This window comes from Manacus vitellinus, unplaced genomic scaffold (assembly GCF_001715985.3).
Source record: "Manacus vitellinus isolate BGI_N305 unplaced genomic scaffold, ASM171598v3 scaffold_0_pilon, whole genome shotgun sequence".
NCBI lineage: Eukaryota > Metazoa > Chordata > Aves > Passeriformes > Pipridae > Manacus > Manacus vitellinus.
Window position 1 is genome coordinate 53,737,410 of NW_021938789.1, and position 19,796 is coordinate 53,757,205.

The following is a 19,796-nucleotide window of genomic DNA, read 5'->3' on the forward strand; positions in this document are numbered from 1 at the left end:
TGCCCTAATCCTTTGGAGGTGAGCTCCCATTATAGCCAGTACTCTGGGAAAGGCTAAATAAGACAGACCTCATGTCAATAAATGGTTCCATAAGTAAATTTTATAATCAAACCACAACAGCTGCTAAGAAGTTTCCCTTGCCCTTTTTTAATTTTATTATGTGACTCCATGTCTGATGCCCCATCGTTTGCACTACCCCCTACTTCACTACAAGAGGACTTTAATGGAAAAAAAATGTTGTCTTTCACAGACTTTAACTTACACTGTACCTTTACTTGCTTAGATATATTTATTGGACACTGGTGTTTATACCTAGTTTAGCTACCACTGTTACCTTTTACATGTGAAAAGCCATAATATAATAGAGTGAAAGTCAACCCATGCATCGCTGAGTTTCAACTGCATGTAAAAGGGCAGACTGACTATTGCTCCACAGTTCAAATGCAGTTTAAGAGCTATCCATATCCCCTTGCAATACATATCTCCAAACCCAAGACCATCACCATTATCAAAACAGTTTGGGGACTAGCTTAGAAAGGCTACTCAGCTTCTTCGCATCTGAAATCCTGAACTCTTTGGAAACTACATACTTTGAATTATTAAAAAGTTGAGTTTTGTACACCACAGGAATAAAAATCTAAGTGACTAAGGCACGTGTTTTTCAGTGCCAATCAGGAAGGCAGAAAGCAATGTCAGGGTCACGTCCTCCAGCAAAAAGATATCAAGCCTCTTGAAAAAAAGCTTTGGCAGATTTATTTACTTTTTGGGCAAATGCAATAGAAAAACCAGAAACTGAGTACGACAAGAGTCTGCATAGGTACTTTCATCAGAGAGGAAAATGAAAGAATGCAAACGCTTTGGTTAACATTGAGATTGTCATTGCTGCTCTGCCTTAAAGGGAAAAAGTGCCCAAACTAGTGGAGAGCCCTCCAAGGGAGTAATACTCTACACAGCTCACAACCACAATTATCAGTTTATGTCTGAGATCAGCTTGTGCTAAGCATCCTTGGATAGAAGGGTTTTTCAAACAGTATATGTTTGTGACACAGTGCTTCATCAAGTAGAAATGGCAATTTGTCCATCCTAGGTTATCTGGGGTTTGAATCTCGCATCTACAGAAACTACTCTGTAACTTTGTCATTGACAGAGGAAAAAAAGCTCTCTATATTCTACCATAGAGTGTATGCAAAAATAAGGCATATTTATTTTTAGTATTTGGCTCTAGATGGAAGCGTGAGGTTAAAAATAACTTCAGGAAAAAGGTTAAAAAAGTTTAGGGTGCAAAATAGCCTTAAAGCAGCAAACTCAGGTCTCCACTGAGAACCACCCCTGCCCTGGGCAAAGAGAACCAACTAACGCCCAACTCTCTACTCACCCCTACAGCAGTACATGACAACACAGGACATATGTCTGATCCACACAGATCTTTCAAAGAAAATCTAGCATCAGGCACACACACACTTATAGACATGAAAACCAACAGCTTAACGGGGCTTCAAAATGACACATATGTGAAACATCACCTTCGAGTTACACCGTATGCACAGCACATCTTTAAATACTGATATGACAATTGAGCAGTCAGGGCTTTGTGAGATATTTAAGATTGGTGGTATAGCCCTTGCCCTCTTAGCTTCTTTAACCACTCTGGCCATGTGGTCCCCTCCGAGTGCCAGTCAGGAGGTGAGGGTGTATTTGCCATGCTGGAAGCTGTAGCTCCTTTTGTTTTTAAAGGTGGGACAAGGAAAGGGCACGCATCACAGAAAACCCTGCCAGGAAACATCATGGTGACAACAGCTATCATTCCGGAAAAAGCAAGCTTTTCCTTTCTTGGAAACAAATACCACAAGAAGTGTTCTTGCTATCCATCACGTACTCTTGCTTAAAGCAAACTACTGGTATAAACGAGCCTTGGAATATCTGACACATTTTGACCCACAATGCAACATCGCTCCCCCGGGAAACAATGCAAGAAACTCTTCTACTACAAAGAAGTCACCATCACCTTGTTGACTGCATAACTCCATAGTGATCGATCTCTGACAAGAGTAACACCCATGTGTTATAAACATCAGCAGAAACTTGAGAAACCGGATCCTCCTGTATATTTTCATTTCCCCTAGACTCAGTATGGCATTTGCTATATCTCAGTGAAGACCTGCAATACCATTTTAGAGAGGATACTGAGACTTTAGGGATTGATTTTTTTTCCAATTTGGCACAAAATACAAAACGTTTTGAAATCCTGCACAAACAAAGGATTGTTCTCCACCTAACTCTGGGATAGTCCAGTTTGTGAGAACAGTCTATGACCAAAGCAGAGTTCAACAGCCAATGCCACATTTCCTGGAGCTGTGAGAGCTACCAGAGCTACACGAGGTCCAGTCAAACACAGTCTTTCCTTGCCCACAGGACAATGTGGGACCCCCTGATGCACAATGATTGCTCAAGTACAGCAGGTACATTCTCCACTCCTCTGCCATCAACACACTGGGCTGTTCCAGGTTGTGGTTTGGGTTTGGCTTTTATTTGTTAAGGCAAGGTCCTCTCAGTCATCAGAACTAGAAGGGAAGAGAAGCCAGTTTGGGGTGAGAAAGTAGAGGAAAGAAAGAATGTAACATTCACAGACTACTCTCTGTCACTGTCCAGGCTTGTTACAGAGGTAATTCCTAAGCAAACTTCACAGACAAGCAAATGGAAGAAAGAAACTACTTTTGACAAATAATCTAAATGCACGTACCATGCACCCTTTTATTCCTTCCAAAGAGAACTCTAAGTACTGTTTCCAACTGAGTAGAAAACTTCAAGCCATCAAGAAAAATTTCCAAAACAGCAGTACAGTTTAATTTTTCATGAAAATCAACAAATGCAAAACAATGCAACGTTTCTTCAAATACATGGAGTTCCCAAACTCTCTGGATAAAATCAAAACTCCTTCTTTTATTGTCTGAAGTGACATTATCAATGTTCTGCTAACCCTGTTTCTTAATTAGCTATGCTTGCTTTTACCAACAGTCCAGTTTTATACCAGCTACAGCATCTTTTCCACACATGCACCTCTCTTTCTCCAATACAACTTATTGCTGATTCCACCCAATTCTAGAGGACAGTAACAAGAGGAATAAGGAAAGAGTAACTTCAGACCTCTACTAAAGAAACAATATTTATGTACAATACCTATAAATCTGGAATTATTTCAATACATACAAGAAAAAAAATTGTTCTAGTTAATAAGTACTCTAATCAATTATTTGTGTGTGCATTTAGAAATATAAACTCATTATATGACTATCTGTATATTCTCATGTGTTACATACATCTACACACTTGCTCCATCAGCAGAGCAGGCTACTCAGAATGCCATTATGGAAAATATTTGTAACAGATCTTTTCTCCAGACCTGCTTCTTCAACTCTTCTTGGCACTGAAGGCTGGAAAACTTTGACTTGATATTGGTTAAAGTTTGTATGAATAGCAAACCAGAGAATTCAATTCAGGTTCAACTCTGATTTAAAAACAAGTTATGGTCAGTTTTTTATGTATCAAACCTGAATTTGTATTACAGAGAGAGCAATGTCAATTTTTGCTAAAATAAAGTCATGCTTAAAAACTGAACATCCTCAGAATCTACTGAAAGTGACAGACTGAACTTTCATTGGAAAACAGGCCTTTAATTTGTTAAGAAGAGATTAACAAAGATAATGTTCTTAGACAACAGGATCTGAGCACATACTTATTACAGTGTTTGTCCAAACTCAAAATTTGGCCCATAACCTTAATAGCATGGCATCTAAGTGTAGCTTAACAGTCTTGAAATAAAAGTAGGGTAATATATCATATAGAGAATAACTTAAATATTCTTTGCTTAAATAAATAACATTTAAAATTTTATAACAGGTTACAGGAAAATGAATTAGGTTTCAGTAGAAAAATAACATTTCTTTCTCACAAGCATTCAAGTGGTCTCTAAGCTCCACCCCAACATATAAAGACATATCTTTTTGCAGCAGAAGGAAACAAACACAATTATATGCAATTTCTAATATTCACTCGTCACAAACTGAAAAGGAAAAGGTGTTTCATGTGCACAGTCATACTAGTGGAAAAATTGTTACTTAATATTCAGGTTACTTACAGATTTGTTGTCCAGCCTGCAAGATCTCCACTGTCCATGATAAGGTGATTTCCATCCAAGAGCACAGGTGGGCTGCTAGAGAAGGCAGGTGTTGGAGACTGGGAAGAAAGAGAATCTATGCTCCCAGTTGGGGTGTCTTCTCTGGGAAAGCTGTGACTGTCAGCTATAAGAGAGAGCAAAAGTTAGAAGGAGAGTCAAAGAATCTTCTCATGAGCCAAAGCACCTGCTTTGGTGATAATGTCCTGAAATATATATGAAAAGAAACTTTACTGCCCCATCTTCACAGGATATTTTGTAGGATAAGCAATCTCCCAGTATTTTCCCAAAAGGTATCACTGCACAATTTCTCCCATTTTTATCACCAGGCTATCTTCACAACACAATGTATTCCCAGTGCTTTCTGCAGCATGTGTTTTCTGTGAATGAAATGCTAAATTTTGGGGGGATATTTTTAGACAAAGGCATCATTTCAGATAAGAAAATAGTTTAGGCTATACACATTTGCTTGTCTCTCTAAAAACACAATCTCTAAAGATAATGTAATACCCATTTGAGGATTGCTCTCAAGTACCGCAAGCACAATCTTACCAAACATGAAACACTGACATTTAGAAAGGTCAGAATAAGCAGGAGACTTCTAACAAACACACAATACCCAAGAATGTTAAACCTTTTTAATGGTGTTACTTTTAAGGGAACTCATCATATTTTGATCTACTACTCATTTTCACAAGCTACTCTTAGAATATCATCATTCAGATATGATTGATTGAGAAGACATTAAAGGAACACCAATCCTATCCCAAGGACAGTAAGATAAAGTTACCAGTGTGTCACAGCACTCACTGCAAACCATGCTGACACATCTAGCCAAACAGCACGTTCTGCACTGAAAAACTAACCTTCACCCACATAGCTTTTCCCTTCCAAACTTTCATTTAAACATCTTATAAATTCTAAAAGAGGTGTACAAAATGAGGATGTTCGTAAACAATAAAGTACCCAGGACAGATAAGCCAGCAGTCTCAAATGGGGTCTCTGGTTGTTCGCAAAATACTAATATTTAACTGTAATAAAGGTCATTTCCAGACACCCTTTACAAGGTTCCCTGCATCCTTTCTTCTGTCCATCCTACTCCCACTAGCACTCGTGACCATGGCCCACAGGCCTGCCAAATAAAATCATCACAAAAGTCTAGAGTGGATTAGATATCATTGACCCCACAGTCTTTGTAAAAGAGTTCTGGTCTCTTAAGGACAACAGCTTTGGGAGAAAAAAATGAACAACCAAGTCCTAACACATCACAATAATATGATCACAAGCTGTTAAAGTATCATGTTTGCTTGACAACCTGTATCTCCCGTGTACAGTAATATACAAGATGAAGTCCTGTACAAGGTTACTTTCCAATTCTAAACAAATAAGCATCTGCTCAATGAAAAATTGAGCTTAATTCTACTCCATTGAGGTAAGCAGTACTATTGCATTGATTTCTTTAATTTACTTTTTTTTTTTAAATTAATTAAAAGTGCAACAATAAAAAGACATGGACAATGAGAAGGCACGCTCACTGGATAAAAATCCTTCTCACAACTTTATTACTGCCTCAACCAGCTCAATTCCTTCTGCTTCAAAAGCAGAAAATTAGTAAAGCACTTGCCTGCTTCCCCAGCCATCTCAAACTCACCCCCTCCCAACAGCTCTCAGAGAACAACTTCCCTAGAGAGTAAAATGACATACAACTAAAAACAGTGAAATGATAAAAGTGATCATCTGGAAATTTCTCCCTAAGCAGCTGCTAATTTAAGGATCTAAATTAGCCCATAGTAACAAAGTGTGATAAGCTCTGAGGAGGAGAATGTTAACCTGGGAAAGTGAGTCACTCTCACCATGGCCCAATCCTGCTCAACTCACAGCTCCCCACTGCACCCAGGACACGACGCTGCCGCTCACATTTACATGACGTGACATGAGAATTGCAGGAGTGTCAGGTAAGAACTAATTAATTACATCTCGTTTGCAGATGTATCTGTCACGATGATAAACATCTAAGAGATTAGACAGTGATACTGCAACCTTACTTCATAAGTTCCTTAAAACTAGACTTAAGTCCTTTTAATCCATCATAGTTTATTTTCAAAGTAGTACTATTAAGACAACCAAGAATATCAAACCACATACACTACCAGAAGGCCACATTTACCACAACCATTCACTTAGCATCACTAAAACACAGTAGAAACCTGTATTAATCTGTATTAATCTGTTCATTAATATTATGAATATGACCAACTCACCGCACCTCCCTACAGAAAGCAGAGGATTTTCCATTGAATTGTTTCTCAGAACACACAGAAAAAGTAAAAAAATATTAAATGCTTCAGTCACGCACAGCAGAGTCAACACTGGAGACTGTAGTACACAGGCAATTACATCTGACATTATCATAAATTAAACTGTGTGTTAAATCTTTCCTCAAATTTTACTTCTTCCTTCCTGAGTCAGTGTTTTCTCACAGTCAGTACTGCATTGCACTCTCAAGACTAAGATTGGGTTTACAACACTAAAAACAAATCAAGTATTTAAACAGGAAAATGCCTGCTAAATTCTAAACACCCTCTAAAAACGTACAAAGACACTTCACATTCTGATTTCTTCAATTATCTCCTTTTGTAAAGCAAAACAGTACTTTTATTGAGGAAGAGGCAATTGTGTATAACTGAAAAACAGATGACTAATGACCATCTAGCACATTTTCATTATTAAAAACAATATATGCTCAAAACCTAAGTCTTGGAAATACGGGGTCATTGCTACGATTTCAACACTACAAAGATTTCATCCTTTTTGTTGGTGCCAAAAGTTCTGCTAACTTCAGAAATTACAGTGACACCTGTACATGGCAGAGGCCATAGAACTGTCTCATTATCTCTTTATTACGCTTAATAACCTGCTTTTGATTAATGCTCATCTCATGTTGGGCCAAACTGCATCTTCCAAACAGTCATTGTCTCCAGACTTCAGTAGATGATAAAAGGAATGGAGAATCAATTGGCTGCTAATTAATATACTTGCCAACAATTACCTTCACTTTGTTAGGCTTTATTTTCAGGCATGATCCATTTAATATCCCTTACTAATTATTATATTATCTCTCATATCCAGTTTTTGTGTTGTGTGAAGGTATTTAAACGATCTCCTTTTTAAGTTTAACACTGAATCTCTTACTGTAAGGGATTTTGCAGCTTTGGAATCATGCATCTGTTCTATAAAACTGTTCTATAAACCAGTATTTTTTCTGAAGAGCATACATCAGATATGATTCTATGATTTTTTATTGTGGTCTCACGAGAACCACATTAAGTGTTAAGCTCCACCACTTACTTCTATTCATTAATCCCCTGTTTGTACTTCCAAGGCTGGCACTTTTTTTTGCCATTGCTTTAAATGAATAATATGATGAGCTGATTGCCCACCATGAGCAACAGACTTAGAGTCACCATTTCTTAGGATGTAGTGATCCATTCTGTAGCTATGGGCTACATCTTCCCTCTAAAATCTGTAAATTTATTTCTCAATACAACCACATTTATTTTATTTGTATGGGTGTGTCTTAGCACATGAACACAACTCCTCCTTGACTGCCTTTGTCATTATTTGCAATTCCTCCTTTGTCCCATGTGTAAATATATCATCAAGAATTTGTATTTACCTTTCTAAATATTGCTACTCCATTAGCATTCCTCCAGTTTCTTCCCACTTCTTCAGCAAGCTACAAGATGTTTTCAAAATTAACAGTGCCAAGCTATGCAACCCCTTGACCAGAAAGCTTTTTTAGGACAAGTTAGGTGGCTTTGCACTATTCAAAGTATTCACCTAACAAAAGGCCTACCTGTGAACATTTCTGTTTGATGCTGCTGATCCTAAATCCCACATCGATTATCATGACTAAGTTCCTTCAAACGCTTCTTCAAAACCTGTAAGATACAGTGACTGCTAGCTATTTCTTCTTTTTTATCCCCCTGCCCTCTTCCTCTGTTTTGCTTTGTAGAGCCAGTAAAGGTCCTAAACTGCTGGAGATTAAAAATCCTTTTAAGTTTTCACATGCTTTGTTTGTTAAAGCGTGCGTTAAGGACATTGCTGGAATTGAAACAGCTTTAAGGGTTTCATCATACCTCAGAATTCAGGGACTCTTAATATTGATAGTCTAATATTTTTTTAATGTTTCTCTCTTCTGACTCCTCTTTACCTCCAACATTGTTCTCCAGTGAGCAGCATTGTCAGGTTTCCCACTTCTATGAAAAAGTTGAATGCCACATTGGACTGACAGGTCCTTTCGAAGAGGAGCTCCAGAAACTTCCTATTCTTTTCTAACCACTTGAATTCTAATGAGCTCTTACATTATAAAACAGGCAGGATGTGATTTCCTTTAAAGCTCATTTATATTATTCTTTGAGCATACAGTTTGGTGTTCTTGGGGCCTTCATTTTCTCCTTCTAAAAATGGCAAATCTTTTTTCTCCCCTGTTACACTCATCTTTGGGTGCCAGAACAGATGAAGGACATGAGGGTTCTCAGTGTAAAAGCAGCAAATCTGTATGACATCTCACAAGATTTTGTCAACACTCCAGCCATCAGCTCTTCACCTTTTCTTCTTCATAATTGTGGAAAGGCTCTGAGTGCCTTCAGCTTGGCCATCTTTCTAGAGTTGCCATCAAGCTGCTTCTACAATTCATCTCCCCATCCTACGCAAATAGGTGTAAGATCCAATTCTACTCTCAAGAGAGTTAAAACTTGTTTCATATTCTCACCACCTTTTGCATACTATTTAAATTTTTTGACTGCTCCGATCCTTTTAAACTGTCATGTAAATCATCTTCTTGTTTCACTGATCTAATCACAACACTCATCCAAGCCTTTGAGCTTTCACTGTGCCTCTGCAACAGATACCTGTGCTTTGCCTTTATGGCTGTTCGTGGTTCAGACCAGCCCTATCCAGAAAATTAGATAGCTTAGGCTGATCCTAATAATTTACTGGTGTGTCTAGTTGGTACTACTTACCATTCACTTTCTAACCCAAATCTCTTTCCTCCCTCCCCACCTCCCTGCCTCTTGACACCCTTTCTCATAATAACAAATCCCCACAAAGTAAGTGAGTAGCTGTATAGACTAAGACCTACCTCATCCAGCTTTTCTCTGTGTAACCCTCAGTTCCTTCTCCCTTTTGTCTGGATGAGCCTCAGATAATAAAGGCTCTCAGATCCTCCATACCAGAAATCTGAACTCAGCTTTTACCTAACTGAACATGACATGCCTCCCCATCGCCTTTTTTTCTCCTTTTTCCATCTGGCTAGTCTAAGAATATTTTTTGTTGGCATCCAAAGTTGAAAAAAAAAAAAAAAACCTGAAATACTTTGGCAGTGTCAATAATCAGATCCTTACTTTACTCCGAGAATCCTAAATAAGAAAAAACATTTGTAATAAGAGTGACAAAAAGCAGAGAGCTAACACTTTTAGTTACTTGCTTAGGTGACAGAGTTGCCTTCCAACTTCAGCTTAAGTAAACTAATGAATTACATGCTTTAATGTTAAAAGCAAGACTAATCTTTAACGTCAACACTACAACTAACACCTATAGTTTGAGGGTAACCAGAGAATTAAAACAGTTTATGAAAATGACTGTTTCTGGAGTAAATGAGAAACACTTATGACTGTTTCTGTTGAGATATGTAGAATAGGCAGCACAGAACTGTCATACAGGTTTTAAGTGGTCATTGCATACACAAATCGTGGTAAAATAAGAGGATAAAAACCTATGTCTAATTCCACTTTGACACAGTCAAACAAGGGATGATGGAGAGAGTTCCTGAGGAGAGTAGATTAAAGATGCTGCAAAATCCCCATTACCACCTTCAAGCTTGACATTTTTTGCATCATGAGATGGGGAAGCAGCAGCTGCACTGCTGTGCAGCCACCCATCCTCCCCCATCAGCATCACAGCTGCATTCAGCTCTGTGATAACAAACACAAATAGCTAACTTCCCACAATAATAGAGAAGTTTAACCAAGTAGAAAGTAGCTTTGCTTTTATGTTAATTTGTGGTTATGTACTATGCTTTCTTTTTAATAGGAATCTCATATATTAATATCATCTACCAAGCAAGAACTTAGTTCCGTGTGCTAGAGCTTCAGCATTCATAGAAAACAGGCACGAAAAACATATCAAAACATAAGTTGCCTCACACAGTTAATAAATCTTGAAATGATCCCAGGAAACAACGTACCACTCTGGAAAGGATTCAGCCATTCCTGGAAAGCTAGAAGTAACTCCATTAGAGAAAGCTTTCTGTGACAGTCAGTGTGATTAGAGGACCCTGCAATCAAAAATAGCCTTTTCTAGATGCAGGGCTGCACCCTTTGTTCACTACCTACAGTACAATTCACCCTGTGGTAATCACACCAAACACCAGTTAAACTCAGACATTCTTCTACTCCTCCAAATTTTTAAAGTTTTCTGAATTAATGAAGCCAAGTTATCTGTTCCTGAGTAAATTAATAAACTGTGTACTTTTGTTTAACACACCACCGAAACTGGTCAATTGTTTATTACTCACCTTCAGACCACATAAATTGTGCTATTTAAACACATTTCCAAATAAGGGTGAAAGCCTGATTGAAAGCTAATAGTGACCTATTCTTTGGTTAGAAAAATAATCATAGATAATGCTAGAACTAAACAAGAGAGTTACTTCTTCACTGCTCCTGAATACTGGGTATTTTGGAGGGTAGATTCTTGTAAATGCTCAGAAAAATAGATTTGTATCACTGCATTTCATTATCAAAAGGTACCCATTACTACCCTCAATGTGTAGCAAATCCTTTGCACTGCAGCACTGCCTCAGTAGGCAGTCAGTTCTTACATAAATCTAGACATCATAGCCTCATACAGCCCGGAGCCAGTGCAGTTTTCGTGGAGCAAACGGACAGCAGACAGCCCACATACCCATCAGATTCATGCTGCCTTGAAGAACACACACAGTAAGAATCAGATCTCTATGCCAGCTATTTTTTTCTCTCAGACAAAATAATTGCCACAATTATTAGAGTTGACTACAGTTTTTCCTAGATAAAGAGCAACTTTGATATATTTCTCAGATTTGTGCATGTACCAGCATGTGTATCTTGGGCACGGAGGAGCTTTCCTGGAGAAAGATTGTTTTTCCCAACTCCATAATGATTCAAACACGTCAGAAAAAGAAGGAAGCTGCACTAGACAGAATTTGCCTCAAGACTGACTGACGCAACTCAAGAGTTGTATCCAGAAAGCTGGGTGTTTGAGCTGGGGTTTGGAAAGGGAAAGAAATGTGCTCATCCGCAAGCTACTTAGGGGTAAGCGGGGTTTGGGGACCATGCCCCTGCCCCGCCCTCCTTCTTTTTCACAATTTTTTTATTTATTTCTAAGATGCAAAGTTCAATTTCAAACAAGCATCTGTCTAGATATATACTTACCTTGTATTATTAAGCAATTAACTTGCAAAAATTAAGCAATTATTTCAAAAAATACCTCCTCTACTGCATGTCATCTCTCAAAATTCAGGAGAAATACTGCTTGGATTATTTTACATCAATAGAATCCCAAAGATAAATAGCCCTTTGCTGAGCAAGCTAAAACTAAAATGGGTAAAGAATCCCAATTTATTCCACAAGTTGTGGAAAAACCACTTCAAGACAGAACCACTGATACGATGTTGGGGTGCTAAATTATATTACATAATTAAATTTTGAAACTCAACAGAAATCAGATACAAGCATGCAGAGGGGTTCCTCTTTTGATTTGTGTTACACAATGATAACAAGAGCAGTATCAAAACTCGAAGATTACTCATTTTTTACCAGAGTTTGCTTGGCAGGAAACCACATATGACCTCCAGCCTTACCAGGCTGGCCAGATGCCACAAAATTTCATGGCTGAAAAATGCAATGATGAACTGAAGCCACTTCCTGAAAACTCTGACATACAGCAAGATAAACAGACTGTCCCACTGCTTTCATATTTTTTTTGGTAGCACTGAGTGTTTTAGGTTTCCACCAGTCCAGACAACATTAACCTATGGTCCAGCCCTGTATTGGAACACACCAACAAAACAGCTCTAGTCTAATTAATGAGAATAAGAACTGTGAAAAACCAGAGCAGATCAAAAAGGGGTACAATCACCGGGGCTAAGAGTTCCCTAATTCAGCAGCACCTCTTAAATGACATCAAAAACTCCCAAGCCCATGAAAATATTCTTCCGTGTTTCCTTGTCTGTTTTGCTGGCAATTCAGCCACCAATCACCTGGAAAATGTGTCTGTAAGGGTCCTTCCACCCCCAAAAGGTAAGATGTTCAAAAACTCTTTCCCTGAGCTGCCAAACAGAGATAATGTCATGCTGTTTTCTCCTCTTCTCTTGTATTTAGATTGCTTCACTGGCAATTACTTCCGATGGCTTATTAAAAGAAGACGTTTCTTACCAATAATTCAACAACCCACGGAGGTACTTGGATAATGACAAAGACTAACTGCTACCACATTGGTTATGTGATGGGTCTCTTATAAGAAAGCCACTCTGAAACATTTCCAATATGCTGCTGACACCTGGCTGTGCCTCCTTCCTCATTTTGTTCACCTCTCTCCTTTTGCCATAACAGTGACTTCAACAGAGGAATGAAGGAAGCAGGATGCCTATGGCTTACTAAAAAAAAAAAAACAAACAACTGGAAACAAGCTAAGAAGCCCTTAAGGAAATTTTGTCAGCTCTTTCAACTGAACATCCAGGTGACACGTTTGTTGAGGAACCTCCTAATTTCCCCACTGGTAGTTTAAAACGCAGTAATTAGGAAGACAGACTTTGCTACTCCAATGTAGTTAAGTCAATATTGTCTTCCATGCCTGGATTCTTCTACCACTATCCATGAGGTCTCTGAGGCTAATTTGCTTAGCCCCAGTCATGTAGTCTTAGATGAGACTGCAATCCTAGCCAAGCCAGTCCCACTACTGTTACTTCTTGTGATATCCCCTAAGTACACCTTCAATCTCCCTCTTGGTTCAGCAACTTGCAAGAACAGTGGGAAGGAAAGAAGTGGTAGTAACGTAATTCACCTTGCACTGAGTGCAACTTTCAAAAGAAGAAAACAGAAAATAAGAGAGAGAAAGAACAGCAAATAAGACAGAGAATTCCAGAAGCTAATGGCAGGACACGAATACGTCTTTTTCTGACAGAATGAAAAACACTGATGGAGGGGAACAAAACAGGAAGAGAAATATTCTCTAAGTTGCATATCAGCCTTCCAGGAAGTTCATCAGCTCTCTCCTGCAAGATCTTCTCTGCTATTCTTGTCACCAGTGAAGGGGAGCAAGAGTGCCCCACATGAGGAAACACCTAATTCAGTGAAATGCACACTCTCATCCGTAGGAAAGTGACTGGAGAGCTGAACAGCTACAAGTCTTTGTTTTTACTTATACTCTTGTGTGCTGCTGGGTGAGAGAATTTTCTTTAACCAACAGGGGTTGGCCAGGGCACAGCTGGCACACAGCAAAGATACATCAGTGACTTCCATGCCTGGGATTAATGGCTTTTAGCATGCCAAATTGGCCTTCTTACAGTATTATGTGCCCCTGCATGTCTGTGTGCAGAAGGTAGAGAATTAAAGAGATGAAGGATTATTACAGGAGATCAGAGGTTTTTAATAATGTCTGGCCTCAAGGAAAGACTGACCCTTTCTCCTGAACTCCTTACTCTTTCTTTTAATTCAGATTTTAGTTTAAAGCCTATTTAAGTTCCCTTTCCCTGCCCCTCTGACTCCTGTTCTATGCATGTGTGTGAACATGTGGATGTGTTTACTTTGAACATTTCTACAGCCTCTAGATTTCATACACTGAAAGCAGACAAGCACTGGCAATGATACTGAGGCAATTCTCACACCAACCATGAAGATCTGACACACCTCATTCTAAAAGATGTAAAATTTAGATGTTTACTACATCATGACACTTAAATTTGCTTTTTGATAACTGTGCAGCAAGTAGGCTGCAGCAAGTAGACTACTCACAGGGATAACAATGGCCAGACAATGTATATTGCATATACAAAGTATGGACCCAGATTATTTCAAATCTCTGAGAAAATAAGTACCTTGTATGGACCCAGAACTTTCCAAGCAGAAGACGATTATCTGATAGGAAAGTAGGCCCTCTATACATACCCACTATTACATAAGAAAAAGCTTCACCTTTACTGACAGTAGCTCAAAAGCGCTTTTAAATCTGTATAGCACTCATCCTACTCGGAGCCATCAGGTGGAAAAAGCTGTGATAGATCACATAGAATCATAGGAACTATTCTTGCAGCAAGACGAAATACAAACTGTCTTAAATTCTGCATGGCAAACAGCAGTCATCCTGCCTGATCTCCCCCTCATGACTAACATTGCTGCACTTATTTTGTGACAGCGTAGCTTGTGTTCTGCTCAGCTGTTAACAATAGCTTTGTAAGCAAGTGTTGCAAGCCCTTATGGCTTTTTGATATGCCTATGTAGCTGCTTTTCTTTCCATTTCCCCTACTATGTGCCAGGTTACAGAAACACTTCCAAGCAGCAGATTCAGAAATAGAAAGAGTTCAAGGCCAGGTTTCACACCTGCAACCTTGCAGCTCTGGGCTGTTCCAGCCCTGAAGACCAGTCTCCTTATAAATCCAAGGCTTTCTCTAACATCCCAGGTTTATGTTCAGTAATTCCAAATGAAGTTTATGATTTTTTTACTTATGTGTTTGGGGCAGGAAGCAATGGGAGGGGAAGGGAGAGGGACTATTGCATGGAAGCCATGTAGCCATTACGTGTATCATGTTTTACTTTGATGAAGTAATGCAATTGAATTAATGCAAATTCATTTATCCCCCAAATTAGGACGCTGTCTCACTCCAATTCCCACAAAAAAATCAAAACCAGCTACTCCTGTTCAACATTAAATTCCATTCATACTTATGCTACCCTAAATACTTCAAGGGTAATATAAGTTAGCACAAAGTTTTAAAGGGTTAAGTAGCAGTTCTAATTCTTATTTCTTTTAGAATTCTTGACAAATACCTGCTTTCTAAATCACTATAAATACAGTATTTAGTTTAGAGCAGCAACAAAAAGCTATCACAAAACACCTCATATGAGTTCCAGAGTGGGGGGATTGGACATAAATGCCTTAAAAACAGAACAATGCAGCCCCCCCATGATGCTGTTGTGCTGTGTCCACATATGTGCCAATGAGAAACTTTGACTCCTAAAGTGTGTTCAAATAGAATAAGGCATCAGCAAGCACTGTGGCTTAAAAAGTATATTTTGGTTTGTTTAGAAAACAAGTAGTTCTTTAGTTGGACAAATTGCTACACGAGACCCATTTTTTGACTCCAGGTGTGATTTATGCAACCTGTGCTGATTCTCTCTTCATCTTGGATGGACTGCATTATTCTCCCTACCTTACACAGGACTTTTCTCCCCATGTTGTTCTAGTAGCCCTGCAAAATAGTTTAATAATCTCTAAGTCTCTGGCACTGAAAAAAATTGCATGAAACAACCAAACAGAAAAACCAAAACAGAAAAACCAAAACAAAACAACTCCCCCCAAAAAACCCAAACCTGTTTATTTTGCTACAAGATGAGAAAGGTATACAAATTTTAAATAAAATTGTAAGGGAACAAAACTAAAATTCTGCATTGCCCTCTAGAAGAAGTATAAACAGAGCTCTCTTCTGATATATATTGACTGTCCAAATGGAAAATAAAGACATTTTTAGAAGAACAGGATAAACATCTCCCTGTTCAAGCTAATAGTCCTTCCCTCTCTGCATAGAGAGACAGAGAGACAATGAAAAGTCATTTGTATACAGCTGAGACTGTAAGCCACGGGAGTTTCTGCATTGCTACTTAATTCACCTAAAATTCATTCAGATAATGGGGGGGAGGGGGAAAGAAAAAAGCAATTTCCAAAAATAGAAAAAAAAAGAAAAACCAAAAAAAATCCCAACAACAAAACCAAAAACCAAATCCCATGTCTCCATTTTAGAAGACTAGAAAGCTCTGGAATTGATCCTAATGTAAATCTCAGACAAATCTGCAATTTTCTGAAACAAGAACTTTGGATTTAGGCCACGTACGAAAGCAGCTCAGAGTTCCCCATTAGGTCTAGTTCTACTTGAGACACTGGGATGTCGAAAAACTTCAGAGTGAAAATTTAGTAACTGGCTTACCACAGAGGAAAGAAGTTGAAAGAAAAACAGACAGTATCCTCTGTGACTTGGTCTTTCAGGAAATGAAGACCCTTTTGGTAGTAAATATAACACTTGAATTGTTTGCAAATAGGTTTAATCATCTCATTTCCATATACAAGGAAGGAAAATCTGTGTTATCAGAATTCAGTACAGCTAATTACTAGAAGGCAAAATAAAGATTTTTATCAAACATAGTGTGTGTTCTTCAGTTATTGTATCTATCAATATTTATGTCACTTACAGCTCTTTCTGGGTGGTTGCTGCATACGTTTTGTGTGCAGTCAAGAAGCTTCTCGACTGCAAACGTGCTTTTAAAAAGAAACCTGGCCCGAACCCTGCATTTCCAATTCAAGCAGTGGATTCTGAAGCCTGTTAACTCCCTGGAGCAGCTGATAGCTAAAGACTTGTTTCCGCTTTTCTAACAATTTCCTGGTTTGCATAACAATCCTAAAAGAAACACACTCAAGAAGTTTTCCAGCACAGAGAGATTTTTGTCTCCAACATACTTCTAGTTTCAAGGCATAGAGAATATTTATATATAATTACAATAACTTTAGAGATACATTTGTCTACAAATATATTTATGTATAAATATGTATCAGCTGCTTGTTTAAAACAAGATTATGATAATTTTGCCATATCCAGGAAATACAAAACACTGACTTGTGCCTGGTGCTTAACTCATGCCATTGTGAATAAAGAGGGGGGGGAGGGAAGGGGTTTAATGTTTAATTTCCTGTTAAAAACACACACAGGATAAAAATCTTCCAAAGAGCAGTTATAAAACATGCATTTGTTAGCCAAGAAACTAGGTAAATATGGAATGAAGCCCAGGCTCACTTTTATTCCTTCCCCCCCTCTCCAAAGAACAAAGTAACTGAAGGCCACGAAGCGTATTTGGAGGCACTGAGCTCTACTCAGTGACTAGATAATTCATGAGCCTGGATATTTTACAGACCCTGGATCCACTGGGGTAGTTCTTCAGACCGTGCAATGGCACAGCTGGGCTCAGGGTACTGCACACTGCATGCATATGGCACACGTGCCAAACAGCCTCTGTCCTGACTGCTTCCCACCTCACTGACACAACCATCTGCCTAAACACAAGTCAAATGAGCATCAGCCTGCAGTCAGGACCCACCAACAGCCAGTTTCTAGCAACAACAGACTGAGAACACTGGTACCTTCAGTGGCAGCTTCAGAGACTACAGAGGACATTTTTTCCCCACAGTTACAAGGGGAAATATTATCATCAGATCCCACTGAAATTTTACCTGTAGCAATTCAGCCTTCATCACAGTTCTACCACGGAAAATGACATATTGGGTTATTCTGCAATTCACCCCACTAGAATTCCCAGACAAGTACCAAAGTTCTGTATGATATATAACTATTACAGCCTTTAGCAATCCCAGTTCTTCTCTTTGTCAAGATGCCCAAATTGGACAAGAATATGGACTGAATTTAGGAGAAATTGAACTTTTATAACCATTTTCAACAGTAACACTGTATTTCTGGCTCTTAAAATAAATTAATCCATCAAATACTTTCTGCCCACTGTGTTTGGGTCACAGCTGTGTTGAGAGGTCCTCAGTGCACACCTTGCAGCATGGAATTGGAGTAGTTGTGGTACTTCTTGCAGTCTGCTGGGATTCACATTCAAATTTAAATGTGAACAGCTCTGTGAATGGCTTCAATTTTGTTTTGTTTTTCAAATGAGGATAAATGTATTATTGTAGATACAGCTCAACAGCTTTCTTAGCTTTTGGTAGTATATTATTCAAATTAACACAGCTTAAGCTTTTTAAGTAGCTACACCTTAAACATCTTCTAGTCAAGGCATTTAGTTTCATATTTCATGCAAGAAAGGCACAGAGATTATGTATCTCTCTGGTGAATTAAATCCAATGGCAGGAATGCTGAATTTCTTGCTGACTCCTTGTAAAACTGGCTTTGAGACTATAAACAGTCCTGAGTTTGTTTCTAAAACCTGCACTTAATATCTGTTGTAAGTATTTGTGCTCTTTCCTTACAAAATCCAAAACTGTTGACCACCAATTTAATGACAGTTCACCAGTGAATCTCATACTGCAGCAGGAGTTCAAAATCTTCCTGTTTATTTCCACGTGCTGTTACTGGACTTTGTGCCCTGATCCCATGGTTCTTCATGTGAAAAGAAATTCACTAAAAACATTAGGAGAGGGAAAGGGAATAGGGTGGAGAAAATCTGTAACACAAAATGAGCCCTGACTTGCCTCCTCAGTACTGTACGTACCCCCAAGCAATGATATTTCAGGAAAATCATTATGTTTCTGGCCAACAGTCAGAATACATAAGATGTTATACACCCTTTGCCTCACTGTATGTTGCTGCTGCAGACTCCATGCAAAAACAAGACCGTTGTTGGTTTTTTTTCCCCATTGCTTCTCAACAGAAAGGCAAGTTGACAAGTATTTACTGCTAGTTACAGCAAGGTATTAAAGATTCAAGTGAAGTAGTGGTATTCTCCAGTGCAGTGGTGACCTGAGCCTTTAATCCAGATGAATTTAACTGTAAAGTGCATTAGCTCTTCTCATAAAAGATTTGCTTTAATTTTAGTTCTCTCTCCATTTATCTTATGGCTGTGTAATCTTCAGTAGAGGTCAAAGAGATTTCCCCAAAGAAACAAGAGCTGCTTCTTTTTTAGAGGAGAAGAGCATATTTAAGACAGTTCGTCCTACTTTTAAACATATGTCACAGGACAGCACTCCCTGCTCTCCTTTCTCTGGAGCTCTCCTTGCTTCTCTGCATGTTCCAAAGCAATTAAACAAGCATGCATGTGCACGCACACACGTATACAAATTGAAACATGAAATGAAAACACCTTCTGTAGATAGGATACGCAGCCCATCTGATGCAAGGACTGAAATTATTACTAACATCTTACCATCATCCAACTCAAGGCAGAGATTGTAAACAGCCAGAGGCCTCTTAATACGTTGTCCTTGTCTTCTCGACTGCCTTGGTGGGGCATTTGGAGGAGACACTGACATAGAGATTGGCTCAGGGAAAGTGGTATCAGGCAGGGTTTTGAAAATCTGCAATCAAGAACACAAAGGGTGTTAATTATTTATCATGAAGAGCAACCTGTGTAATGCAACTGTAAACCATTATCAAACAACATTTGTTTTGGATTTCATTCAAAGCAGACAGGAGCCAAAAAATCCATTCCTTCAAGTTTGGGAGTATGCCGTGGGTTTTTAATGAGTGCTTTTAAAATAAATAAATAAGTAGATAAATAAAATAACCAAGAGCACTGTCTACACATTAACCAAGCTGCCAGTCAGTTAATTCAAAGACAAAATATTTGCAGCCACATTTACCAGC

The 19,796-nt window shown here is 38.6% G+C and overlaps 1 protein-coding gene across 1 annotated transcript in view; it reads right to left on the minus strand.

Moving 5' to 3' along the window:
• Window positions 1–19,796, minus strand: part of ARHGAP10 (Rho GTPase activating protein 10) — a 147,897-nt gene that overhangs the window by 19,421 nt on the left and 108,680 nt on the right. The window contains exons 20-21 of the mRNA XM_018073497.2: window positions 19,357–19,507; window positions 4,136–4,298 (exon numbers count right to left, since the gene is read on the minus strand). Of these exons, the coding sequence (XP_017928986.2) occupies window positions 4,136–4,298; window positions 19,357–19,507 (314 nt within the window). The remainder of the gene's footprint in view (window positions 1–4,135; window positions 4,299–19,356; window positions 19,508–19,796) is intronic.